We start from the raw sequence: 27845 nt of genomic DNA on the forward strand, positions 1-27845 counted from the left end.
AGCGCGACTTGTTTTGCCACAGGGTATCCAATCAATGCTGCGCTTAAAAATATATATGTATTTTAATGCAATTTTTATTTTTTCCACCAGATGCTGTGTTTTTAAATTTTTTTTTCTATTTATTGCCATAGCAGATGCATTTTCTCAATTTATTTCTAGCCTATATATATATATATATATTTTTTTTTTTTAAATAGTTTTTTTATTAGTATTTTTATTCAATGCTTTAAAAATAAGTTATATCTTTGTAGACTATAAATACATATGTACTATATATCATTTATTTAAATATGTGGGCAACAAATTATAGATTCATTTTATTTAAAAATTATTATATTATTCTTATTTTTTTTAATTCAACTTTAGCGGTGCGGCCAGGTAGGGGGCCTTACAAGACAATGTGCCCAGGGGCCCCTGAGTTCTTAATCCATGGTTTCTGTGGTCGCTTTTGATCAGCGCACTTTCTTAAAAACCTCCGCTCACATCCTCACATCACCACATATGAAACTGCAGGCCCGGAGACCAGCTCGCACCGTTTTGAGGGGGATGCGGGGCTGAGTCACAATCAGACAAACAAACGCAAGAGATCTAAACCGTGCTTCACAATTCACAACAGCTCAGTCAAGTGTACAGAGCGCTTCTGACGAAAGCAGCTGAAGGAGGAATGATGTTCTGGGAACATGAGCTGATGATTCTCTTCCTCTTCTTGTGCACCATCCTCTGTCAAGGTAAGAGCTTTAAGCAGCCTGTTCAGCGCTTTGACATTTTGTGGAGACTTTTTTACTAATGTGGAAAAATAGCGGAGAGTAGATTATGCCACCCAGATTCGTGCCATTACTTTAACGGGCTTAATGAACTTTAACGTTCACTATAACAGCGGTCTTTCACGAGCTACACATCTGCGCATTTCTAAATTAAACATAAGTAACTTATTCTGAGAGTTTAGTTTCCTGAATGGTTTTGTAAATAACTTATATTCTGAGGAAACTAACAATTAAACAGCCTGTCCAATTACTTGATTATAATTTAGAAAGATGCAGATCTGATTACAAAACATAAAATCCTGCTGCCTCACAGATCCCCATTCATTATCAGCGAGCTCTCTACAGCCTTTAAGTAAACATCACAGACATTTAACATGCGCGCAGACACAGCAGAATCAGCGCGCAGGCATGTGTCGTCTTAATCATGTATCTATATACAACTTGTATTACTTTTCATCTGCACTAAGGGCCTATCCAGGGTACGAACTATACGGGGCAGCTATTACTGAACTGAGTGATTTGTGACAGGGCGTCTTTTTGACCGTGTGTTATTTTGACGCGCGGTTTAGTTTGTGTAACGTTAATGTGAATCGATCATGGAGGATAATTATGTGTAAAAGTGCAGAAATAGCATATTGTTCAGTCACGCTTGACTGCGATTTAAATATTTCGTGCACATGTGGTTTCCTTGTTATGAATGTGTGAGTGAGGGCTTAGGTGATGACACGCTTTCGAGAGACTTTTTTCGGTGACGACTGTTAGATCGCTCCCTGACCCTGGGGATAGAGGTAAAGTTGGTTTTATATTCGCACATTCGTTCATTTCGTTCTATATAGTTTACGTTACTTGGAATAGCTAGGCTATTTGATCTGAATTAGCATACCAGTATGACATCTAAACAACATTAACACTATCTAACAGACTGTGAACAGTGTTGTAGTCACTTGCTGCTAATATGATTTCTCTAAATTTCTCTAAATTAAAATTTTACAAAGAATACTTTTCTGAACTTATATCATTAAGCAAAAAGCCTGAATATCTGAAAACAAAACCAACCTCTATTCCTGGGGGCTGGCAGCACAGTACAAGTCATAAAGCCCACCTCCTCTGCGTTAATGAACAAGACTTGAACCCAAATAAAAACATTAATTACACTTGGCATAAAATGCCCTGAAAGATGCTTTTTTGTCAATTGAAGCTCTGGTGTTCAAGCTGTTATGGGAGCAGATCTTCATTTTTGTAAAGAGTGTGTTTTTAGCAGTAATTTAATGCTATAAAACCAGGGCGTGTCATGATTGACAGTTGTGATTGACCGTTTCTCTAAGCAGACCATCTGAGCTTCTAGAGGAGATTGAAGTGATGCTATACCATTTCTGTGTTTTTTCTTACCATGATAAAATTAATTGTTCAGCAGTAAACTATACTTTCTGACATACAGGATCTGATGGATCACTGTTTAATCGGTGGGCTTTTGTTTGCTGACACACGCTGAACATTATCATGTCAGGGAAAACAGTGATCGTAATCTAGCAGCAATTCTCTTTATTGGTCTGAAATAGTTTCGGCATGTTATCAAGTTTGCTGTTTTAAACATATTAAACATTCTAGAAAGAGAATCTTGTATAACAAATAGAGCTGTGGATGTTCTATATTGTTTATACGTCATTTACCGTTGGCTTTTTATTTTAAAAAACCTAATAAACATAGAAATGAGGGTAAATTCCTATTTGCCAGAGATAAGGTAGGCTACTGAATAAGCCAAATGAAAACAGGCAAAAAGTAAATAATAAACCATATTCAAGCGATGTTTAGCAGCTGATAGACGTCAGTAGAGTATTAATACTGTAGTTAGTTAAACTTAATAAAATTAAGTTTATTGTACAAATTGATAAGGATTATATTATATAGTGCTGGGATGTGCAAATATTCTATTGATCTTTAGAAATATTGCTTTGTGCATCTTGGCTAATATAAACGCATAGTTTTCAAATAGCAAATGGCTGTCCATGGTGTGTATATTTTGGCTCCTGTTGATTGGTAATTTAACATAAAATTGTTCATATTGTACAAGTGTTATTTCTACCGCTGTGAAGATAATAAATATCAACAACCTTGTTATAAGAGAATATTTTTTGTGCTCATCATAGCTTAGTCTAACTCAGGCTAGAGCGCATGAAAGATCGTTTATTTCTGCAGTGTAGCATATATCGTTTCATTCATTCATTTTCTTTTCGGCTTAGTCCCTTGATTAATCTGGGGTTGCCACAGCGGAATGGACCGCCAACTTATCCAGCATATGTTTTACGCAGCGGATGCCCTTCCAGCCGCAACCCATCTCTGGGAAACACCTATACACTCTCAGTCACACTCATACACTACGGACATTTTAGCTTACGCAATTTCCCTATAGCGCATGTGTTTGGACTGTGGGGGAAACCGGAGCACCCGGAAGAAACCCACGCCAACACAGGGAGAACATGCAAACTCCAACCAGAAGTACCAACTGATCTAGCCGAGGCTCAAACCAGCGAACTTCTTGCTGTGAGGCGACAGCGCTACCTACTGTTCCACCGCGTCACCATATATAGTTTTTATTACATTATTAAAAACAGCGTAGTTATTTTTTAAAATATTGTATAATATTACTTGTTTTTAGTTGTAAGCGCTATTTATATTAGCGAGCCTTTGTTACAGTGCAGAATAGGCGGTCAAATGTGACATTCGGGGGGCGTGGTTTTGATGTACAAGCGTTTGGTTGGAGGCTTGATTCCGCAGCTCCGCCTCTGGCTCCATCTGGTAGTCCCTTACATGCATACCCAGGCTGCGTCCAAAACCGCATACTACTCAGTAGGTACTGCATTTGAATTTAAACATTCTACTTGGCCATTAGAAAAGTATGTTTTGTACAGTATGAATGAAATTCGGATGTACTACATCTGCCATTTTGTCATGGTCATGTGACTTACTCGAGTCAGTTGAGTCGCTTCACCCCAATTTCTTGAATTCTCTTGCGGGGCATCATGGAATAACACAGCATGCATGGGATGCGCACTCCAGAATCTCGCCAGAAGTATTAGGTCATACAGATACTTTTCACAGAGGCTGCGTCCGAAACCACATACTTCCATACTATACAGTACGCTAAAATCAGTATGTGAGTAGTATGTCCGAATTCATAGAATTCGCAAATCAGTATGCGAGAGGTACCCGGATGACTTACTACCTCCGGCGAGATTCTGGAGTGCGCATCCTATGCACGCTGCGCTATCCCATAATGCCCCATGAGAGCATTCATAAATGGAAGTGAAGCGACGCAACTGACGTAGGTAGGTCATGTGACCATGACAAAATGGCGGATGTAGTACGTCCAAATTACATACTTTTCACATTCATACTGAATAGAACACACTTTTCTAACAGCCGAGCAGTACGTTTAAATTCAAATGCAGTACCTGCTGAGTAGTATGCGGCTTCGGACGCAGCTATACTGATTTTTGAATTATATGAATTCAGACATACTACTCGGCTTTCATACTGATTTTGGCGTAATAAATAGTATGGAAGTATGTGGTTTCGGACGCAGCCCCAGGGTCCTATTTCAGAGCTTTTTGCGACAGTTTGTGGCCGTCATGAGGAGATTTGCCTTCAAACCATTCGATGGGAAAAGGCGCTGTCGCATTGTCCATATTTTGAACAGTCATTTGTTATGACTGACAGCCTGACGCTTTATTCAAATTTCCCCTGGCTGTGACCACAAACACCCGTCATAAACCACCTAGCACATTAGCATAACCCACACAAATTTGGGGGTTGAGAGTGCATTTTTTTGCTTGAGAATACAGCCAATTGCGTGAGTCTCGCGCTAAGAGTTGGCAGCCTTGGACACACACACACACACAACAAACATTACAAACTGTATAGTTTATTGTACATTACACACAAACACACAACACCACAAACATTACAAACACCCAACACCAAAATATTCAGTTAATAAACAGTTAATGTACTGTACATTACATACACACATAAAGACAAACACATACAGTACACACCACAAACCTAATATAGTTGACTGTACATTACACACAACACCACACACAACATCCAGCACATTAGCATATCCTTTGATCAAAATGATCAATGCCCTACTCATAATGTGTCCAAAAATAAAGCCCATCCTTCATTGTTGTCTCGTTGCTCACCTTTTGTCCTACACACCAGAGCTCCTCAGTTCCTACATAAACGTGATTCAGTCCTAAAAACAAACTTAGGGACCTTTTTTAATTAGAGGTTGTGGTGGGTGCCAGGTGTCTCAGCGTTTGCAAAGAAACATTTAAAGAGATCGCCTTTAGCTGATGATTCATAATAAAGCATGTTTGGCATGCTGTCCTGGAAGAGAGCCCTGAGATCAAAAGATCCTTGAGCCTGGGGCACTCTCCCATTTCATCGGGAAAGAGGGAAGTCTGAGCTCAGGTAGGTGTCGAGAGCTCCCCCGTATTGGTCCACTCGGCCTGTTCCTTTATTATTAGGGGTTGCCACAGCAGAATGAACTGCCAACTATACTAGCATATGTCTATGCGGTAAATGGCCAGTACTAAAACACTCATGTGCTGTGCCAATTTGTCTTTGGACTGTGGGAGGAAACCAGAATACGCAGGGGAAACCCATGCAAGTATGGGGAAAACATGTAAAACTGCCCACAGAAAGGCCAACTTGCCCAGCCAGGACTCGAACCAGCACCCTTCTTCCTGTGAGGCGACAGAGCTAACCACTGAGCCACCCTGTCCTGAATTAAACTAGGAAAGAGAGGCAGGTGTAAGGGGGGATGGGGGTTTCTTCAAAGCAAAGAATACTAAGATAAGGAAATCTGGTTATTTATTTGCGTTTGGATTCATCTGATTGGTAATGATATGGTAGCTAATGTGGGACCAACCGTGATCAATCATCAGCACATGATAATCTCAAAATTATTTTATAAATAAACTTCACTTTAAAAGATCACACTTAGCCGATGATTGATAATAAAGCGTGTTCCCATTTCCCTTACATTTCATCAGGAGAGAGGGGAGTGTGAGCTAAAGAGCCCCCCGAAGACAAGGAAGATCAGTGCTAAATCCGGCTGCTGGATATAATGTATTAGAAAGGTGGGGGGGAAAAAGAGAAGCTCCTGCGGGAGCAAAGTTAGAAACAGGTCAATTAACTCAGCATGAGTGGTCTCAGCTGCTGCAGAGGTTCAATGGTGGTCAGTACTGAAAGGCATTGTGCATTCCTGCAGTTAACTGCTATGGCAGTGCGAGGTAGTGTGTCAGTAGTGATATGTAGAAATGGAAGTGTAAATAAGCTCTGCATAGCATCACTGCTGTGGCAGTTGTGCAATGGGGAAATGTAGCTCAGCAGAGCGTCTCTGCTGCTGCTGCTACTATTGAGTGGAGTATAAAGTCTGGTTTATACTTCTGCGTCAAGTGATCGGCGTGACCCACGGCACATGTGACACATGTAGCTGTGCATTTATACTTCTGCGCGCTGTCTCTGTTGGTCTGCATTAACACTTCCGAAACGCTAGTTGGCAGTGAGGTGTTAATGTTCCTCTGTGTCGAGTTTCTTCGCTGCTGTTTTGCTTTTTCTGAACGCTTCATGAATGTACAAGTTGATCAAACTCGCTAATTTTGAGGCAGGAACCGGCGGACGTGCAACAACTTTAACTATAAGGTAAACACAAAACAAAACTTTCCATCTGAAGCTCCTTTACAGGACTCCACACTTGTAAACAATCGCTCCATAGGGCTCGTGCAGCTCTCGGTCCTGCCCAGACTTGTCAGCGCTACCAAGCCGACCAATCACAGAGCTTGCGCTACGCATCGTTGTGATGTGTAGTTACCTTTTTTGAGAGGTGCGCATCAGCAATGCCAACGGCCACGGCGTAGGGCTATGCATCAATGCATAGGCTGCGCCGTAGCATACGCGTGTGCTTGACGCAGAAGTATAAATCAGCCTTAACATGTTATAAATACTGTATGTGTCTGTACTGTTTGTCTTAGCCAAGCACTCCTATTATTATGGCTCCTTATGGGTTTATGCTGAAAGTAGCTGAAAAGGTCAACTCTTCTAGTTTTCAAACTGAGAGTTACATACTGAGTATTCAATGTGATCTTTCGTTGATTGTATTTTCCAGGTGTGTTTGGTGTTGAGACTGAAGAAGTGAAGGCGGTGAGAGGAGAAACTCTAACTCTACACACTGGAATAAAAGAGTATCATCAGATTATTTGGTTTTATGGACCTAATGACGGTAAAATAGCTCAATGTCGACAGGTAAACTCAAGTAAATCTCCATCATGCTGGATTACTGATACTCTCAGACACGGTGTGCAGATCGACAATCAGACTGGATCTCTCACCTTCATCAACACCAGCAGTGAACTCGGCGGACGTTATAAACTGCAGATCTTCAACAAGAGCTTAATGCTGTCAAACAAAGAGTTCAATGTTACTTTCTATGGTGAGTAAATTATATTTTATATCTTTTAACCATTTTCTCAATTACAGTGTAGTTAATATAAGAGGTCAAAAAAGTTGGCGCATTTTAGTCCCAACAAGACCAACACAGAACTAATAAAGTTTTAAAAACTTAAAATGCTTTAAAATCAAAGCTGTCAAAAACCCCATCCTAACTGTAAATCACTGGCCGTACACTCAGAGAACAAAAAGAAAAACATCAGGGATAGGTCAGAACATATCCTCAAATGGTGCTAAATTTATCTGGACTTTTATCAGCCTTGAAAATAGTGTTGCGCAATGTTACTTGCTAAACAAACACTGATTAACCACATTATAGGGCTCAACAATAAGGAATGCTAGATGACCCCGGGCCCAGCGTGTAAGATTCTGGGGACAGTAGGATGGTTACTGGGTGGGTTTTCCCAAACAATGACGTAACTAGTGGCTGAACTATGCAGTACGATGTATCGTTTGGTAAAAAAGAAAACGTTGTAGTGACGAATGTTTCGGTCTCAGATCCATCATTTGAACCACATTAGTCATAACGTAAAATGTCCATAATGATGCTCTAAACGAGGTGAACTACTATATACAAAGAGCTTACAATGAACAAGAGGCCACACTCAATAGAACGTTCCATTGCAACAGCAGCTTCGCCATTTTGGAGTGAAAGCGGTCATCTGTCTATTGGATCTTGTTGCTGTCGCGATAGCAAGTAGCTGCTTTGTTTTTTATTTATTTATTTAAAAAGCTGAGATACAACCTGAAAGACGACAATACAGCACTTACTATTACAATCATCAGCACTTTTAGTTTATTTTACAGATTTATAATATGTTGTTGTTCTATTGAAATTTTCATTCCAAAATGGCCGCCGCGCCATCTAGTGGCTGTTTCCCAAATCGCTCTAGAGTGTCGCCCCTTGGTGATTCTGTGCTCTTTGATATATATACACACATACTATCAAATTAGTTTACATCCCAAATATAATTTTTAAATTTTCAGTTGATTTAAAGTAAAGTGCTGTAAAAGGGATGCTGAAAAAAATATATATGTATCCAGTTATGTTTGTCTTTTGATGCATTATTTGAAATATGTGGTTAAGAAATAGCTATTTACTTGAAAATTTTGGCAGGACAAGTGAAAATTTGATTGGGCCAGTTAAAAATATCCTTAATAGTTAAACCCTGCATTCTTGTCTAATTTTCACCTTGAACCTTTATCCTGTCTTTTCCAGAGCCTCTTCCCATTCCCGCAGTCCACCAATTAGAAAACTCCTCGTGTTCTCAGTGTGTCCTGCAGTGTTCAGTGAATGTGACACAAGCGACTCTCTCCTGGTACAATGGAAACCGTTTACTGTCTTCCATTAATGTCTCGGATGTCAACAACAACATCTGTGTGCATCTGGAGGGGGATGTCAATGATTACCGATGTGTGGTGAACAACTCAATCAGCAACCAGACTAAACCCCTCAGCAGATCTGAACTCTGTCAGTCATGTGCAGGTATGAGTAAATGCATTTGTGTTTTTCTTTGCATTATTGTACAAACTTATCGCTTTATAATCACATGAGCGGGTCTTTCTGTATCAGCCAGTTTAGTAGATGGTCAACAAGAGGAGAGAATTTTAAGCTGTATTTTACACTTTGTGTTTTAATGATAATATAAAAGTCTTAAAGATTTAGAAAAACGTCAGTATTTGCTTTTCATTTTTGTAAAATCTCTTTAAGTACGCTTTTAAATATGTTTTACAGAACAATAGAAACAATTGAAAACTTTGTTGATTACTTTTGCATTTCGAATTATAGCAGTACTTAATATTGATAAATCTGAATACGTAATGTGGCAGAAGTCAAGGTTTTGCTGTCTTAACTAATGACCATCTCTCTTTGTCTATTACAGAAGCAGGTCAGAAAAGAGGTCATACAGCCCTGATCTTTTCGATTATGATGGTGATGGTGGCAGGAGCCCTGATTGTCTGGCGCAGCAGGAAAAATCTTCAAACTGGAAAAAAAGGCAAGTGTTGCATATAGATAAATTAGATTGTCTACAGGTAGTCTTAAAGAGAAGCTCTGTGCTGGACACATTCCTTTATGTCTCTCTTAAAGGTATCCTATAATGCAAATCTGGGTATACCAAGGCTTTGTAGAATAATAAAAGATCAGTATATAGAAATTGACATACTGTGAGACACCACTGTTTCCTCGTTCTCATGTAAGTGGCAGGAGTGTAAAACCCCGGTGGACAATGAGCCAATCAGAGGACAGAAACTGTGAGGAGATTTACGGGCCATGCCTTCCTCATTTGCATGTAAGCCTCATTTAGGTAGTTCATCCAGACCAGATGATCAGCCTCCTCTTCAAGAGAATACAGACTCATATTTAGCTCTGAGATCATTAATAATCATGCTTTAGACTGCGGTTGATGAGCCAGTAGTTTTATAGTAAAAAAACAATGATAGTTATAGTTATTTTAAGTGTATATTTCACTCACAATGTATCTTTTATTTTGGAAACCCCAAATTGTTTATTGTACGTTACTGGGCAACGATAGCATGAGACACATTCAAACTGGCCTCAGTATGCAAAATGCAGGATAAACAGATTACACATTCATTCATCTTCATTCTGAAGAGGCGTAACGTGTTTAGTTGCATCTTTTGTTAATTTATCGTGTTCATTGTGAAATTTGATGCAAATGTTTTAACAAACACATGTAGGTGCTGAATTGTGTCAAATCACTCAGCTCATCCATCATCTGTTCATGCAGAGATTGATATTAAGCCCTTAATGTAATTTCTTTGACTGTAGCTTTAAAATACAATGCGATGCATCTCAAGTCAAGTTGTCAAGTTTATTTATAATTTAGCCTTTAGATCTGCTGAGCAAAATAGGTTAACGTTACTGTCATTGTGTTTATATTTGTCTGTTACAGCATACATCATTCTGTTTGTGTGTGTGTGTGTGTGTGTGTGTGTGTGTGCGTGTGTGTGTTTGTGTGTGTGTGTAAGAGTGGCACATCAGAGCGAACCTCATTAAAATTCACGACATAAACCATATATGGCAGAGGTTCTCAAAATTTTTCACCAACTACCTCCTAGGACAAAAATAGTCTTTCTATGGGTGTACTCACACTATGCTATCCGAACTATCCGAACATCAGAAAAGTCCGACGCAATACCCGTCGGCGCAATAGCCTAGTGGTTAACGCGTCAACATATGGTGCAGTAGCACATCAGGGCGTCCTGAGATCATATCCCGGCTCGAGGACATTTCCCTACCCTACCCCCCCTCTCTTTCCAACTTCGCTTCCTTTATAAATACTGTTCTATCTAATAAAGGCAAAAAGGCCAAAAATAAATCTTACAAAAAAAGAAAGGTCCGACCCTTCCTATCTGAACATGCAGCTCAACTCCTTGTTCAAGCTCTTGTTCTCTCCAGACTGGACTATTGCAACTCTCTACTAGCCGGGCTTCCAGCTAACTCTATTAAACCTCTTCAGATGCTCCAGAACGCAGCAGCATGAGCGGTCTTTAATGAACCTAAAAGAGCACATGTCACTCCGCTACTCATCCGTTTGCACTGGCTGCCAGTTGCTGCTCGCATCAAATTCAAAGCTCTGATGTTTGCCTACAAAGCGACTTCTGGATTTGCTCCTCCTTATCTGCTCTCACTTCTGCAGATCTATGTGTCCTTCAGAAACTTGCGTTCTGTGAATGAACGTCGCCTCGTGGTTCCATCCCAAAGAGGGAAGAAAACACTTTCCTGAACTCTCGCATTCAATCTGCCCAGTTGGTGGAATGAACTCCCTAACTGAATCGGAACAGCAGAGTCACTCACTGTCTTCAAGAAACGACTAAAAACTCAACTATTTAGTTTCCACTTGCCTTCCTAATCTGCAACTCCCTCTCTGACTCCTCCACTAACTACAAAAAAATTACTAATGTTTTGCTTCTTACACTTTCTTTACATACCTGAAACTTGCCCACAGCACTTATTCATTGTTGCTCTTATAGTTGTGTAAAGTCGCTTTGGATAAAAGCGTCTGCTAAATGACTAAATGTAAATGTAATGTAAATGTGCCCAAGCCCGTTTCCCAGATCGTTTGAGAAGTGTGAGTGCTCTGAATTGGGCTCAGGCACGTTCTAATAACACGAGACTCTGTGCTATCGTACGCGTCAAAGGGTTAAAAGTGTGTTCATTTTTTTCTTTTAATATTCAGCAATTTTTCCAGGTACCACTGGAAGGAAGCCCATGTACCACAGTTTGAGAACCACTGATATATGGTCAGTCATGGACCTTCTGATTCTAGGAGTATTTTATGGAGTAATAAATAAGCTTAAAAAATGTTTTTGAAAATGTTTTGAACTTACCGAAGCTATAAACTTACTATGTAGATATTAGAGAACAATTTAACTTATTAAACCATTGCAGCACCTTAAAGACAGACTAGAAACAGAAACAACAGAGCAAGAGCGCAGCTGCATAGTTGAACTCTGTGTGGTTGCTATTAATGCAAATGGAACTAGCTTTAAAAATCTCTCACATTTGAACCACACTCTGGTCTAAAACAAACGTTCTCCTGGATTTGTAAGGGAAACAGATCCCTTGTGTTTGTTCTAATGCTATAATTGTTGACTTACAGAGGTTGCTCACAGTTATAAGAATGGAGGAACAGGAGGATCAGCAGATGAGGAGGAGAATCTCTAGATCACAACAAACCTGAGCCACAGATGAGCAACCTTGAGGGCATAGTGTTTATCAATCTGCTTTCAAATTGCACATAGAAATGGCCCTCCTCAGACTGTTAAACATCGTAAATATTGTACCTTCTAAATCAGAAACAACTCAAAGTTGATGTGTAGATTTTGTCAATTCTTATCGAATGTACTGTATTTTCTTTGAGTCATTTGTCTGCATACACTGAATTAGAGTGGTGCTGTATCTTACTCTAGTCCAGTGGTCACCAAACTTGTTCCTGGAGGGCCGGTGTCCAGCAGATTTTAGCTCCAACCCTAATCAAACACACCTGAACAAGCTAATCAAGGTCTAACTAGGTATACTTGAAACATCCAGGCAGGTGTGTTGAGGCAAGATGGAGCTAAACCCTGCAGGGACAACGGCCCTCCAGGACCAGGATTGGTGACCCCTGCTCTAGTCCGAATATCACTTCTTAAATCATTTCCAATCATATAATTCAATTAATAAAAGTAAAGAGATTGTCTTGTTTTCAGAAATTATGTCAAAATTAGGTGAGTTTGTGGCAGAGTTCAACTCTAATACACATCTCTGCAATTTCGTCGTACTGACACCATGTGAAACCATGTACACTTCATTGGCTCAAGATGATTTAAATAAAATGTTTGGTGTGACTTGACCGTTTATAACTTCAGCTTTGCGATATGATGTATTTCAATGTACAATCTATTTACTATTGTTTAGTCGTGGCCTGAGGAGAATACCGTATGTTTTTGAACATCTCTCCTCTCATCATCTCCTCAGCTTTCATGTGGTTTTGTGGGTTTGGTATTTCACTTTTGCTTGACAATGCTTTGCTCGGGGTATATGAAGGAATGTTTACCATTAATTAAGGAGAATGAATTTTACTCTGCTTTGCCCGCACGTATGTTTCCATCCACCTATTTTGCAAATGCGCATAAAAAACTGGAAACGCCATGATGCGCATAAATTTTGAAAATGCGCATAAAAAACCTATGCAGATGCGCATAAACTGCGATGGAAACACTTTTACCGCACTAACTCCAGCATGCGCATTAAAAAAGGTCATGTGATTTTGTTTAAAAAGATCATGTGATGCTTAAAATGTGTGTGAATGGACAAAACGTCAGGCTGAGCACATTATAAAACATCTGAAATGTTATTTTGGTCATTATCAAACGCCTAACCATTCCAGTATTAATGTTATTATATTATTAATGTCCTCCAGAATCAAGAGCGCCTGTGCTCCGCATCTGAAACCTTCAAACGCCTCTGCTCGCTCACTGCTTGTCAGTATTTTCTTCTGAGGCGCATTCATTTAAAAAAGATTGATGCAGCTTCTCCTACCGCAGCAAATGCAGTTTTACTGTTGTTATTTGGCGCCAGTTAATCAGGAAGTGACGATTTTTTTTTCGCTTTGACTTTTTGGATGGAAACTAGTGTGTACTGTTATCTGCTAACAAAGCAGTTTCACTTGTTACAGCAATGATACAGATAGGTCAGTGGGTTTCATTCCACTGTCTGTATATTTAAACATGTAACACAGTTTTTCTCCATTGGTTTGGTTCATTTCTTGAAATAGGAATTACATTCTCAAAATTCTATCATCTGGCAAAACAGTGTTAACACAACACTATAGCTCACTTGCAAAAGCTCATACCTTCCCCAAAACAGTTCACTCATAAGTCAAAACTAAATTTCCTTCTCATTTAAACAGTCAGTGCCCCCGAATGCTTCGTCCCTTTAGCGTTGTGTAAGTACTGCAAGTCAGATGTTAGGATGATTTGTCATTATGGCAAAGGACCACTAAAATATCCCTCATGTCCACCTTACAGTCTTAGCCCAGTCCTTCAATGACAATGTTCAATGTACTGTTTTTGTCTAGCTAACAGAGTACAAGAGTGTATAAAACTGAAAAAAAAGAAATAGGATTTTAGGGAATAGCCTCCAAGGCTATACGTCACATTATACTGCCAAGGAAATGTTAACTGCTTTTTTAATGTAGTGTTCAACCACACACAAAGTAATTTCCATATATCAGAACAAAAAGCTATAAAAATAAAAAGCTGTAATAAAATGTTCCATGGATTCACCTACTGCATGGTGTTCATGGTATAATGGTCTTGACTAATTTTGACAATCGATCAGACTATTGTGCATGTAATGACTTACACAATGAAATGACGCTGACACATTTTTCAGAGAACAACCATTAGTCTGAGAATCAACAACCAGTTTAGATCAATAAGATCAATTCACTTGGAAATTGTGCTAAATGTCGGCTCCCTGTACTTAATTATTTGCAAAGTTGTACTAAGACATTTGCAATTTGATGAAATGAATGAGAAATACAATTCTGTTGTGAACAGCTGTCAAGTGGTTTGGAGGTTTGTCCATGTTGTTCTGAGAATGTAATTGCTGTTTTAAGAAATGAGCCAAACCAATGGAGAAAAACTGTAATAAACAACTTTGCCTGCTTTAAAGCGTTGAGATTCTCTTTATTAAAGATGATAACAAATTTAACGGAGTAAATTACTATGTCGGTTTAACAGTATTGTATTGACAACAACTGTGCTGGAATTTCTATATATATATTTTTTACAATAAATGTACTACTTTTGTGTATTTCTGCTGTGTGAGCGGGTCACAGTATTTGTAATCATCTATGCAAGTCACTTAATAAATGAAGGAATGAACTGATGAATGAATGTGTCTGCCAGATGATTAAATGTAAATGCATTTGCTTGTACACTTAAAAATGCTGGGTTGTCGTTGTTGTGATTACATCCAAATGTTTAATAAAAAAAAAAAAAAAACTGAATGTTGGGTTTGTCCATATTTGACCCAGCATTGGGTTATTCATTCATTCATTTATTTTCGGCTTAGTCCCTTTTTTTATCTGAGGTTGCCACAAAGGAATGAACCGCCAACTTATCCAGCACATGTTTTACACAGAGGATCCCCTTCCAGCTGCAACCTAGTACTGGGAAACACCCACACACACTCATGAAACCGGAGCACCCAGAGGAAACCCACACCAACACGGTAAGAACATGCAAACTCCACACAGAAATGCGAACTGACCCAGCTGGGACTTGAACCAGTGACCTTGTTGCTGTGAGGTGATCGCACTTCACACTGCCCCACCGTGCTGCCCTTACCTTTATCTTCTTAATGTTAAATTTAAAGCAATAAATTTACAGATAAAAAAAACAAGTTCACAAACTAACTATGTACAGGGGTGTCCAAGCTTGGTCCTGGAGGGATTTTAGCTCCAACTTGCCTTAACACACCTGGAACAATGTGTCTAGAAAGCCTAGTTAGAGCTTGATTAGCTTGACCAGGTGTGTCTGATTGGGGCTGGAACCAAACTTTGCAGCACACCGGCCCTCCCGACTTTGGGCATCTTAATGTACAGTTAATCAGACATTTGTGTGAATAGGTTTTAACATTAATAATATATATATTTTTAAACAAATTTAATTCAACATCAGACTAATCTTGTCACCATTTTTCATAGGAATCAAATAAATGCCGTTTGTAAATTGGCTGCCATCAATTTTCACTGAGACATGAACAGGTCCTAGCCTTTGAGCAGCATTTGTGGATCTCTGCAGCCATCTGCTGGACAATTCATGAAAGGCTTTTGTTTCTCCCAGAATAAAAATGTACAGTTTCAGTTTTTCTCAGTCGCTTTGGTGCATTTCTCACAGCACTATTTACATTTGCACAACAGGTCATGCATTTCTCAAAACAATTAGTCATTTGTGCACATCCTAGTAGCAGTTTCTCATTTCTTCCTGCAGATGCTTTTGGACATGCATCATTTGCTTTCATTCAACTCTCTGCTGTTTATAACATTATCATTTGCTTATGTCATGTCAGTCAAAATGAACTAAACTTGTGAATGCTGAATAGTCATTCCATATAAAACTAACAGTCCTCATTTCATTACTTGAGTCTTTACATACAAAAATGGTTGTCAAAAAACTAGTTGTCAAAATCTGTCAAGCTAATTTTATAAAAAAAAATAAAAATAAATAAATCTTTACTTTTATGACAATGTCTTCTAAATTGAACAATTTGATGAATGATTTACAGACCTGTGTGAGTAGTAGGTTTAGTTCCAATATGTACTGCAATATTGTGTTGTGCACAGCTCTACCTAAAGGGAGTTTATGTTTGTTGTAAATAAGGGTGTGTTTATTCTTTTGCACAATGCTGTGAGTAAATTAGGATTGCAAAGAGCAAATGCAGTAAAAATGTGAAACATACATATTCAGTGTCTTGTACTCAGATAACTCACTCAATGCAGTGATGTCTCAATTTACTGTAGTTTTCAAATGGCTGTGCGAATAGTCTATAGTGCTGTCTTGAGTATTTTCAGCAAGTGTCACCAACATCTGACTTTTTTGCATTGAAAAAATGTACAGAATAAACTGTCAAAATGAAAACATGACCAAGCCATTTGACTATCTTGTTCATAAACAATGGTGTCAGGACTTTTCATTTTGATGACACTGACACTTTGATTGACATCAATACTTGCTTTTGAGGAATGAACTATCCATTTTGAGCATGTGACGCGCTTTTGCAGGTTATCAGCTAGGTTTTGCAGTTTGTACTAATTGTTTCGAGAAATGCATTAACTGTTGTGCAGAAATGCACTGGTTTTGTGAGAAACGTGCCAAAGCCACTGAGAAAACTGTATTAATACTATAATTGTATTATTTTATATATTTTTTCCCTTTCTAATATTTGTATTTGTATGAGATTTTATATTTTTTCTAATGACTATGTTTATTATTGACCTTTTTTTTTTTAAAGATCTGTCTGTGAGACTGCATAAGAAACTACTTTTAAAAATACCTCACAACATTTATGTTAGCTATTATACATTATCTAAATGTATGCTGACTGATGGAAATTGCTCATTCTGTTTAAATCAGCAAGACTTATCGTTGTATGTCCAAAAAAAATAAAAAATAAAATAAAAATAAGGTTTTAGTCTCTTTATTAATCTGGTCGCCACAGCGGAATGAACCGCCAACTTATCCAGCATATATTTTACACTGTGGATGCACTTTCAGCTGCAACCCATCTGTGGGAAATATATTTTGTGTCAAACAATTTATCTGTGGAATTTATAATGAATCTTTTAATTTTATTTGGTAATTTTTGTATTCATAAATGTAGATAGAATAACTTTATACCTTGTTTAAAGGATTCTATTACAGATTTTTATTTGTACTTGCTCCAGTAGATAGATAGATTGATGTGCGCATGCTCAGTAGTCGCACATTCTCTTTTTAACCGTTTTCAAAACTTCAACAGGAACAGTGAAATTAAACCGGTTCATCCACATTTCCTCATCAACAGATCTCGCTTTTTTCTCCGGCAACTGAGCGAGCTTTGACTGATTTCGGACTAGGCCTGCAGCAGGACCTGCATCACTGCCCGGTACTGTTACATTGAGCTCTATTTTAACAGTTATATCGTCTTTACACAGTTATTATCATTTTATTTTGTGCGTAATCGACACTAACTCCTTCCGGAAGCATTTACCTGTGTGAAAATGTAAACAAAAGCGTAATAATTAACTGACAATATAAAACCAAACGCCTTTAATTTCTACTTTTCAACATTTTTTTCTGCTCAAATCCGCATGTGTAGGCTAACAACAAAAAACGTCTCAGACTTTTGGTAATGAAAAACTGTTGTCAATTGACAATGTTTTGATTTAGCTTTCCTGAAATGTTCTTAATTTATTTATTTTCATACCATTTTATACGATCGTAATTACCCCTTTCTTTGTTTTGTTAGTCTTTTTTCTCTCTGCAGTTCATAACTTGTATTTCCCTCTTATATTGATCTCCTGATTGTGGCTGTTTTTTTCATTCATGAATAATAATAAAAAATAAAAATAATACATAAATAAAACCTACAATCTTAATGTAGCCTATAGCAGATAATTTTATAAAGTTTTACTTAAAAAAACACTACATTTAGCCTACATTATTAATTTTGTAGCATTAATTTTTGCCTACCATAGCAATCAACTGAATTATACATGTTAAACTGATAAATCACATTGTGATGTAAATGTTAAAGCAAACGTGTTAAAGCAAAAGGTCAACAGTATTTAATTAGATCTTGCTTGCATTTATAAATCTTTATGTACACTGTTAAAATAGTTGGGTTAAAAATACCCCAACATATAACCCAACTATAGGTTATTATAGCACCTTCCCAACTATGGGTTATTTCAACCCAATGCATTGGGTTATATAATTTAACCTAATGCATTGAGTTATTTAGATTAAATGTTATTTTTTCCATTCTGGTATTACTATTATTCTGGTACTACTGTTAATTTAAAAATTATGGCTGTGTAAATAACTAGCGTACCGTTTTTTTTAAATATAGAAAACGCTTTATTTCCATTACATTTTATAATAAGTTAAAAATGACAAACAAGAAACAGAACAAAGTAGACAGAGAGGTAATTTGATTAAAAATTTACAATATTATGGCGTTATAGATTAAATAAACTTTATAAAGCAAAAATTGTATTATGCATGCATAATACAGCTGTTTTGAGTCAGTTTAATCAGTTGACAATTAAAATAAAAATTTTTAACCCAATAGTTGGGTTATTAAATAAATAACAAAATAAAGGTTAAAAATAACACAACAAAGCACCAAATATTTAACTCAACTGGTTCATTTATCAATAAATAAACTAATAAAGGTTAAAAAATAACCCAACAAAGCACCAAATATGTTAAAACTCAACCATTGGGTTAAATAAATAACTCAACGTTTTTTAGAGTGTAGTTTTGCAATAAATACAACCTTAAACATATTAAGATTTTAAATGTTTCCTACTTTTATTTTTAAACTTTTTTTTTAAATCCATTAAAGTACCATTTGATTTTGTTAGTTTTGAGATGAACACTTCATCTATACATGTGATTGTCTTCAGAAGCATGTTTTATTGTGCTGGTTGAAAATCTCTTCACATTCCAATAGTGATGATTAAAGTAAATCATCTATGTGTTTAATTGTATTTTTATATTTTGGGTAAGGCATAAAGCTAAAAAAATGTTTATCCAATTAAATATTGTCGGCCGACATCTCCCATAATTCAGATAAGTAGCTCAAACTGTCTGTCAGCAAATGTAAATTTGTACATATGCGCACCCCTGTTCATGCAGATCTGCTGTTTGCACGTGTACACAAGAGATAGCAAGAGAGAGAGAGAGAGAGAGAGAGAGAGAGAGAGAGAGAGCGGTAAAAACAAATGCTCTTTAAAACTTTAAAAAACTTTTAAAAAACTTTTTAAAATCCTGAATCAATACTGAAGTGAGTTTTGCCAGCTGGAGGAAGGACGACACCATGGCTGAAGAATTTCTTTTAGACAGGTAATGCTATATTTTACAGCTATTTTATTCCACCAAAGTTGATGTAGATTGTGCCGTTATAAATGGGTTATATGCACATTATTGTTGAAATCTCCTGCTGAATGATTGATGTGAGTATTTTCAGTTTCATAAAGGCCTTTTACAGCATCGATGAAGTCGGTTTATATTTAGTTTAACAACAAAACACCAGTAAATAGTGCTATTCCGCCAACCTGCTTTACTGAGCTGAAGCTTACTGAGGTTTTATTTTCACATTGGTTCATTTTTGAACAATGACAACCTGTGTTAAGGCTTGTACACACTGGGACCATTTTCGTTTGCGTTTATCGTCAGCATTTTTTTCCGAGACGTTACCACAATTTTTAAATTCGATACAATACCGATACTTTTTGTTAGAATTTTTACGATACCGATATCAATATCACTTATTATTAAAAATATTAATGTAATTTTTCAAAATAATGTTAATTAAAAAAATCATTACATGTAAATATATAAATGTTTGTGTGTGTGTGTGTGTGTGTGTGTGTGTGTGTGTGTGTGTGTGTGTGTGTGTGTGTGTGTGTGTGTGTGTGTGTGTGTGTAATATACACGCACACACACACACATCCATATTTTATATACACACTGCATACACATACATACTGAATATACACATTGCACAGATACACACACACCCTTATATTTATTCTTATTCCCCTAATACTGTTTTCTCATTTAATATTCGGTTTCCCTAGGAACTGTGTCACAATATGACAAAAAATGTTCACAGCTTCAGGTTCATGTGGACTTTTTGCCAATAAGTGTCAGGATTCTGTCTTGTCTAGGTATGTTGTGCTTGCCTTGAGTATTCTCAAGTCGGGCATTTATTTTCTGTCATTGTATTCGTCTTTGTTCGAGCGCCCTCTCAGCCGCACTTGGGCCGTGCACGCACTTGTCCTGCCCTGCTCCTCCCTGCCAGCCCAGTCAAGTTTGTTTTTGTGTTTACGTTATGTTTTTGTTTCCTTTTTGTTTAATTTTTACTGTTATTAAATACCCATTATTGACTGCAATTCAGTCCTCGTTCTTTCCCCAACCACACCCGTGACAATAACCTCTTTTTTTTTCATCCTCAGGCATGTCAACGAAAGAATCAAAGCCAAATCTCAGCCATTCGCAGGCTACAGACATTCTCAAGCGACTCTATGGGTTAACCACGTCTGTCATTCGACCACTGCCAAGTTATATTGATCAGAACTTCTATGTGGCCTCCAGTGAGGGTGGAGAGTATGTCTTAAAAGCAATGAATTCTGCAGACAGTCAAGACATTGCTGTTATTAAGGTGCAGACTTACTCGATGGCCTTCCTAAACCAAAGAGGCCTTCCTGCGCAGATCGCTTTACCCACACTGACTGGACAAATGATGAGCCTGGAGGAAATCGGTAGGAATACTGCAAAATGTAAACACATCACAAAGTAATTGTAGGTCAAAGAGTTTAACGGATTGATTGCTTGTATTGCAGATTGTGGTTTTGGCACACAGACATATTTAGTCCGCTTGCTTACCTACATGCCTGGGACCACCATATGCAAAATTTCCATCAACACTCAGATTCTGTACGACATTGGGAAAATGGCCGCCACTTTGGATACAGTTTTACTGCAAGTAAGGTCTCTTATTGCATTACATGATTAACATAATTGTAGAATAATGAATTCTGCCCTGTATTGTGCTGAAGGGTTGACACCCCTGAGATTTTCAAGGGCCAGTGTTCTGTCGATTTGTCCTACCTTGTCAGATTGACCTACCTCCCATTTAAAAAGTAGGTGTAGCACATTTTGATGATGAAATATGCAACCCATCAGATTGTAAATTTGTTGTAAAAAAACAGTGTAAATTTTGGTGTGGAGTGGTGTGATATGAGGCTTATATCATCCGTAACCAACCCAAGCTCATTCTGAAAACGTAGTCCGCGGACGTTTCTGGAGACAGCGGATTACGTCCCGGGGGGTACGTACGGCCGCGTTTATTTTTTTCAAGTGAACGCTGCGGGGCGGTGTGACGCTGTTCCCTTTCGCGCTTGCCTTACCTCCTTGTGGAGGGCTTCCCCGCTGCAACCCGTTTGTCCACTCAGCTCAGCGTGTACGTCGGCAGGCTCGAGATGCAGAGAAGGGTCGACCACGGCGACCGGTTTCGAGTCCGGGGAAGAGTAGTTCCAGCAATCAGGTAAGACAAAAACAGAATCCCAAAAATTAAGTGAACGAGTTTCGTGACAGGGTGAGAACGCAGCGAAATCCGAAAACGCGGTGGAATAAAAAAAAATCAGGGCTTTTATTTTTTTTGGATGGCTTTTGTGAACTGTTGCTCGGGTTTAGGGAAGCGAGCAAGCGGCCGGGTCGATCAGTAAAATTGGTTGGGTTCGGGGAAGGAGGAGGGCGAGTCGGCCGATTGGCCGGTCGCGCAGTCAATCATCCGGTCAGTGGCCTCTGGCGGGTTCACGCGAGAACAGAGCGGGCGCAAACCGCACTCGCGAGAGGCGACTGAGGTGCGAAAAAGCACGCAACAGCGGCCTCTCATGGATTCGCGAAAACAAAAACTGCAGCCGTACGTACCCACCGGAACATATTCCGCGGTCTCCAGAAACGTCCGCGGTACTACGTTTCCACAATGAGCCTGGGTTGTCCGTAACCCACCCAAATCCTTAACACTGATTTCAGAACAATTCAAATACATTGTCGGTATAGTGTCGGTAACATAATTGATTGGATAAAATGTCAGAACCTTGGCCGTAGCCAATTTAGTGCCCTAGGCATGATTTTACCTGGTGCTCCCTAGCAGCAACATACCACTCTGAAGTAACTGAAACTGCAATTCATTGAAATTCTAGTAGACATGGCCCCAAAACAGAGCACATTTCTATTGACCCCAATGTTAAAGTCGACAACTTTACAGCAGAAAAAAAGGTGTTTACAGGAGTGGCCAACCCTGTTCCTGGAGAGCCATCTTCCTACAGATGTCAGTTGCAACCCATATCAAACACACCTGCCTGTAATTATCACGTGGTGTTCAGGTCCTATTTAATTGGTTCAGGTGTGTTTAATATGGGTGGCAACTGAAATCTGCAGGAAGGTAGATCTCCAGGAACAGGGTTGGCCATCCCTGGCCTATTACAAAGAACAATTTTGGTGTATTTAGCCATAGTCCTTTTAAGGCAAGTAGTTTCAATCAGCGGCCATATGGGGAAACATCAAATTCTCAGAAAATGCTTGCCAAACTCACGATTAAATTTCATACTAGTAATCACTCTCTTCAGTTTCATTTCAAAAGGTTCGAATGGCACAATATCTCCAGCAACACACATCTATCTGGTCTGAGCTCCTCCCCCTGACAATTGCCACTCTATATTATGGTTGATTGGCTCCTGGACTAGTAGGCGGGGCTTCATTTGCCATATCACTTTTCCCTATTGAAAACTATACAAGTGACACTTCTTGTGTGTTCCATAGTTTTTGATATAGCTAATATTACCCTTCATGAAAACTGTAAGAGGGGTGAATTTTTTTATAACTCATCTGTTTCATTCAGGTCTGCAAGACAATGGCGAACTTACAAAATGCCGGCAGTTGGCCCCGCAAACTTGTAGCTTCATTTGCTCTCTTCACAAAAACCTATAACTGACATTACGTCCATATATTTTACAGTGTATGGGTGCCCCTTGTGTTATAGCCATGGTCACAGCTCGTTCCATCAAAATTCACTGTACTCAAACATTTAACCAGTACCTACATAGGCATTGCTTTGTCTTTTTTAACACACACACACTGATAAAATAATTTAAAATGAAAACATAATTTTTTTTTGACTATTGGTATTTATTGTTTCCCATTTTATATCCTGTATTTGTGCATTTGATAATTTTCTTACTGTTTCTTGTAAAGATGGAGCATCCAAACATCAGTGTCCTGCAGAGAGACAATTTTATTTGGAGTCTCACCAGCATTCCACTCCTATACCAGTATATTCACGTGATGGATGGGGATCCGGTACAAAAGGTTGTTAAAGCTGTTATAGAGCAATACCAGGTCCAAGTCAGGCCAAAACTACCACTGTTTCGCAAGTGTAAGTTGTTATTTATTCTTTTTATACAACGCCGTTGTATAAAACGCCAACGCCGTAGCATACGCTTGCGTTTGACACAGAAATATAAATCAGCCTTTAAGGTGGGCAACAGTACGGGGACTTTGTTGTTGCATATTGTATTTCAAAATGTATCACACATACTCAATTGGAGACAGGTCGAGACTGCAGGCAGGCACACTACACATTTCCACTATGTGATGGTCCATCCTAGATGCCTCCAAGTAACTGTATTGTCTCCCTCAACAGTCAGGACTTTGTAATATGTGCAGAATTGGGTTTTGCATTGTCTCTTTGGAATATGCTTGGGCGTCCCTGGAAAAGAAGGCAGCATTTTGTGCTTTAAAATCTTTATGTACTTTTTAGCATTATTGGTGTCACTAAAGTGCAAGTTACCTCTGCCAGGGGGCACATAACCATGATAGACCCTGGTATTTGGACTTTGCTGGTGGTAACAGTCTGGATGATAATTTTCCTCTGTGGTTCAAAGTACACGTTGTCCATTTCTTCCAAAAGATGCCTTAAATACTGGTCCATCCCAGATGCCTCAGAGCCCGGAGAAGTCGATAGCGATTCTGGACACTGTTAACATAGGGCTTCCCACTGTCATTTGTGAATGTAACTATGCATTGTGGTACTTCGTCACAAGGTTTTGCTGCAGTAGTCCTGAGCCCATGTGGTGATATGGCTTATAGATGAATGAGGATTCTTGATGCAGTGCCGCCTGAGGGATCGGAGATCATGGTTGTTCAGATTGGTCTTGCACCCTTGTCCTTTAGGCACTAAAATTCCTCCAGATTCCTTGAATCTTTTAATGATATTCTGTACTGTCGGAGGTGAAATATCCAAATGTCTTTCTCTCTTTCTCTGATGAACAATGTTTTTAAACATTTCAATAATTTTCACATGTATTTGTTGTCAAACTGGCGATGCTTGGTCCGTCTTTGCTCCTAAAGGACTAGACCTTTCTTGGATGCTGCTTTTGTACCAAATCCTAATTACTATCACCTGTTGACATCACCTGTCTTACATCACATCATTATTTAACCAATTTACCTGAATACTAGCCCTAAACTGCTCATGTCCCAACTTTTTTTGTGGGGTGGATCAAGCAAAACATCAAATAATTTGTGTTCATATTGTCTGCAATGAAATAAAAGGCAAAGTAAGTTTAGAAATGACAGCTGCCTTTTTTATTTGTGTTTTCCTACGGCCCCATTTTTGTTCTGATTTGGGGTTGTAGATTAATTTCAAAGTCAACATGTTTTATTCTTATTTGTCTTTATTGCTTTGCAGGCATCAACCACGGAGACTTAAATGACCGTAATCTCTTGGTAAAACCCGATGGACCCTCAAAATATGCGATCTCTGGAATCCTTGATTTTGCAGACATGAGCTGTGGGTATTTCATATTCGAGCTGGCCATCACTATCAGGTACATGATGACTGAAAGTCCCAATCCATTAGATGTTGGAGGGCCAGTGGTGGCGGGATGGGAAAGTGTTTTTCCTCTCAATGAGGCAGAAAGAGACTCGCTCTACTGGCTGATTCTGTGTCGGTTCTGCCAGTCCCTGGTTATAGCTCGCTACACTGTGATCCAGCAGCCCGAGAATGAGGAATATGTGAGGATGGCCTCCAAGAATTGTGTGCAGCATCTTAGCCGTCTTTGGGAGCTGGGTAAAGATGAAGTTGAAAGAAGATGTTTTCAGAATGCGGCACAGTTCAGCCAATCTTGACCGAGAACCAAAGCACAAACATATGGACAAATAGATAGTAATAATATGTAAGAATATGTATCATTCTGTAATGCATAGGCTGGTCAAGCTGGTTTCAGCTGGTCAGCAGCTAAGACCAGACTGGAAATGGTTGGAAACCAGCCTGGAAATGGCCAAAACCCCTCTAAAACCAGAATGTTCAACCAGCTAAAACCAGCCAACCATCCTAGGCTGGTTTTTGTTTCTTTCCGCAACACTTAAAAGCTGTTTAGGGACTGAAGACATCATGTGATGAAGTGTTTCAGGTGTAATTTTGTCCCACTCTTCCTTCAAACAAATCTTAAGGTAGGCAACAGTAAGAGGTCTTCGTTGTTGCATTTTGTGCTTCAAAATGTGCCACACTTTCTCTATTGGACACAGGTCAGGACTGCAGGCAGGCCAGTCAAGTACCTGTATCCTCTTCCTCCTAATATGTAAAGTTTAATTTTAAACTAATTTCGAGTAGAGCATGTGCTCATGATTGACCCAGCTGGTCCACATTAGCTAATCATGATCCTCCAATCAAAGGATCCCAAGTCACTATATATATATATCCTCATTTCCTTTCTACAACTATCTTCGTCTGGAAGAAACCCCTCTTCTCCCCTTCTTCCACCTTTATCTAGAATAGGTGTCATGGTGGCCCAGTGACTAGCACTGTAACCTTATAGCAAGAATACCAATGGCGTTTGGTCCTCACTGGGCCATCTGGTATTTCTGTGTGGAGTTTGCATGTTCTCCCCGTGTCCGTGTGGGTTTCCCCCGGGTTCCCCGGTTTCCTCCCACCATCCAAATGTGCTCTATATTTAAAATAAGCCTAAATCTTTTTCTAATGTCTTACTCTCAGGAAGTTCGCCTTGGCCTCAGCAGCGGGGGGAGTTTGAGATCGACCTGAACTCAATCTCCCCTCGGCCTGCGAAAGGGGGTAGGCCTGGGCTCGAGGATCCCTTGAGCTCAGGGCTCTCTCCCAGGACAGCACGCCAAACAAGCTATGTATAAATAGTAAGCTAAGTGTGAACTCTTGAAGTGCAGATTGTGGTTATGCATTGTCTTAAAATATGCATGGGCGTCCCTGGAAAAGATGTCTTCTTGAAGGCTCCAAAATCTTAATGGAGGCAAAATTATTTTCCTGAGGGCCAGTTTAACAATTAAACACTTCTGAAGCAGCTAAAAAAGAGATGGAAACATCCAGGAAAGTGTGTTGGAGATAAATGTTGGAGGTAACAGCACTTCAAGGACAAAGATCACAACTGCATTATAGTACACTCAGCTAAGTGGAGCAGTTGACTGCGTTTTTGACCACATTTCACTTTTTATAAGATTATTCTGAAGCATTAATGTAAAAAAATAATAGTAATAATAATAATAGTAATAATCATTATGATAGATTATTTGAAAAAGGTAAAAGGACTTTCACTAAATAGTACTTTTATTTAAAAATGTCGTTAATAAAACTTTTATTCGTTAATAATCATAATAATCATTTATATTGTATACATGTTGTTTTTATTATTTAGGACATTTGTAACTTTTTAACATTATTTTGTTACACATTTAAATTTTTTTAAATGTACATGGCACATCAATTGTATAGTTTTATTCTAGGAAACAAAACCTTTATGAATTGTCCAGCAGATGCCTGCAGAGATCCACAAATGCTGCTCTAAGGCTATTAAACTGAAACAAAACAAAAGACAAAACCCCTGCTGTATTCCTCAAAGCTTTCTAACACACCACACAATGTCAACATCTTGTTGTGAAAAGGTGAACATATGTTGCAAGTCCCAAAAAGGACCTGTTGCAATGAATATAAATAGGAAATACATGTATATTTTTGATTGATTCATGTAAAGTTATTTTTAAAAAATTTTAAATAATACATAATAGTAAATAAATAGTGGCAATACTGGCCCAGGCAAATCCTTTGTTTAGACCTCAGCTTAAAAACGAGACCATATGGTATCTGCGGTACTACCGGGTGTAAATGGAGGTAGTGCATGTATAAGCTTATTTGACCTTCTATGAGGATAGAGTGTTGATAAAGATGATTGTGATTCATTCTTGTGACTTGCAGAAGTCATCTGGAGGATTCAGAATATTTATTTCATCAGGATTTTTCTCTTATAGTTAATTAAATTACAAAAATATTAATTTAGTGGAGGACCTATTCCAAGAAAACAACCCTTGTGTTATCTCTAAACAACATTTGCAGTAAAAAAAAAAGATGCATTTGCTGTTTAAAACCACAAATTTTGTTTAAACTTGGAAAATACTTCTAAATATGTATATAAGTAAATGTTATAGTGAGCTATTAGAGTGAATTGTTAATTAAACATACTAATGTCCATGTCCATCATAGTGATGGTACATTGAATGTTGGTAATCCTGTACCAATATGGCGGCGGTGTTGACACATGCTCAGGGCAGGTATGCGATATCTAATTTACTATATCTATGGTGATGGTGAAGAAGTTTCCCGAGGCACCAAGCGTTCCCCTCAAGTGCGTAAAAGGGCTAAATGCTCGACGCTTTCTAACCTCACACAGCAAACAATATCGACATCTTGTGGTG

The 27845-nt window shown here is 38.6% G+C and overlaps 2 protein-coding genes across 3 annotated transcripts; both read left to right on the top strand.

The window, feature by feature from the left end:
- The first annotated feature begins 602 nt into the window (after positions 1–602).
- On the top strand, positions 603–13345 carry LOC137488984 (uncharacterized). Its single transcript, XM_073937597.1, has 6 exons — positions 603–728; positions 6940–6974; positions 7077–7263; positions 8500–8766; positions 9164–9277; positions 11906–13345. The coding sequence occupies exons 1-6, from the start codon at positions 665–667 to the stop codon at positions 11968–11970; spliced, it is 732 nt and encodes a 243-aa protein (XP_073793698.1). The 5' UTR covers positions 603–664; the 3' UTR covers positions 11971–13345.
- A 3883-nt stretch (positions 13346–17228) lies between these two features.
- On the top strand, positions 17229–26954 carry hykk.1 (hydroxylysine kinase, tandem duplicate 1). Of its 2 annotated transcripts, XM_073937589.1 has the most exons (7): positions 19197–19272; positions 19359–19403; positions 20141–20230; positions 20519–20824; positions 20906–21048; positions 23322–23502; positions 24817–26954. In XM_073937589.1, exons 4-7 carry the CDS (start codon positions 20521–20523, stop codon positions 25254–25256), a joined length of 1068 nt encoding a protein of 355 aa, XP_073793690.1. In that variant the 5' UTR covers positions 19197–19272; positions 19359–19403; positions 20141–20230; positions 20519–20520; the 3' UTR covers positions 25257–26954. The 2 variants fall into 2 exon arrangements, with proteins under 2 accessions (XP_688090.3, XP_073793690.1); XM_682998.8 differs by lacking the exons at positions 19197–19272; positions 19359–19403; positions 20141–20230 and adding an exon at positions 17229–17439.
- Positions 26955–27845: the final 891 nt, after the last annotated feature.

The sequence above is a fragment of the Danio rerio genome, chromosome 22 (genome assembly GCF_049306965.1).
Source record: "Danio rerio strain Tuebingen ecotype United States chromosome 22, GRCz12tu, whole genome shotgun sequence".
In the NCBI taxonomy this organism is placed as follows: Eukaryota; Metazoa; Chordata; class Actinopteri; order Cypriniformes; family Danionidae; genus Danio; species Danio rerio.

Coding starts and splice junctions, on each gene's coding strand:
- LOC137488984 (XM_073937597.1), top strand. CDS start 665: ATGATGTTCTGGGAACATGAGCTGATGATTCTCTTCCTCTTCTTGTGC. Junction 6,975..7,076: donor AGACTGAAGAAGTGAAGGCG/GTGAGAGGAGAA, acceptor CAATGTCGACAG/GTAAACTCAAGTAAATCTCC. Junction 8,767..9,163: donor ACTCTGTCAGTCATGTGCAG/GTATGAGTAAAT, acceptor TGTCTATTACAG/AAGCAGGTCAGAAAAGAGGT.
- hykk.1 (XM_682998.8), top strand. CDS start 20,521: ATGTCAACGAAAGAATCAAAGCCAAATCTCAGCCATTCGCAGGCTACA. Junction 20,825..20,905: donor GATGAGCCTGGAGGAAATCG/GTAGGAATACTG, acceptor CTTGTATTGCAG/ATTGTGGTTTTGGCACACAG. Junction 23,503..24,816: donor ACTACCACTGTTTCGCAAGT/GTAAGTTGTTAT, acceptor ATTGCTTTGCAG/GCATCAACCACGGAGACTTA.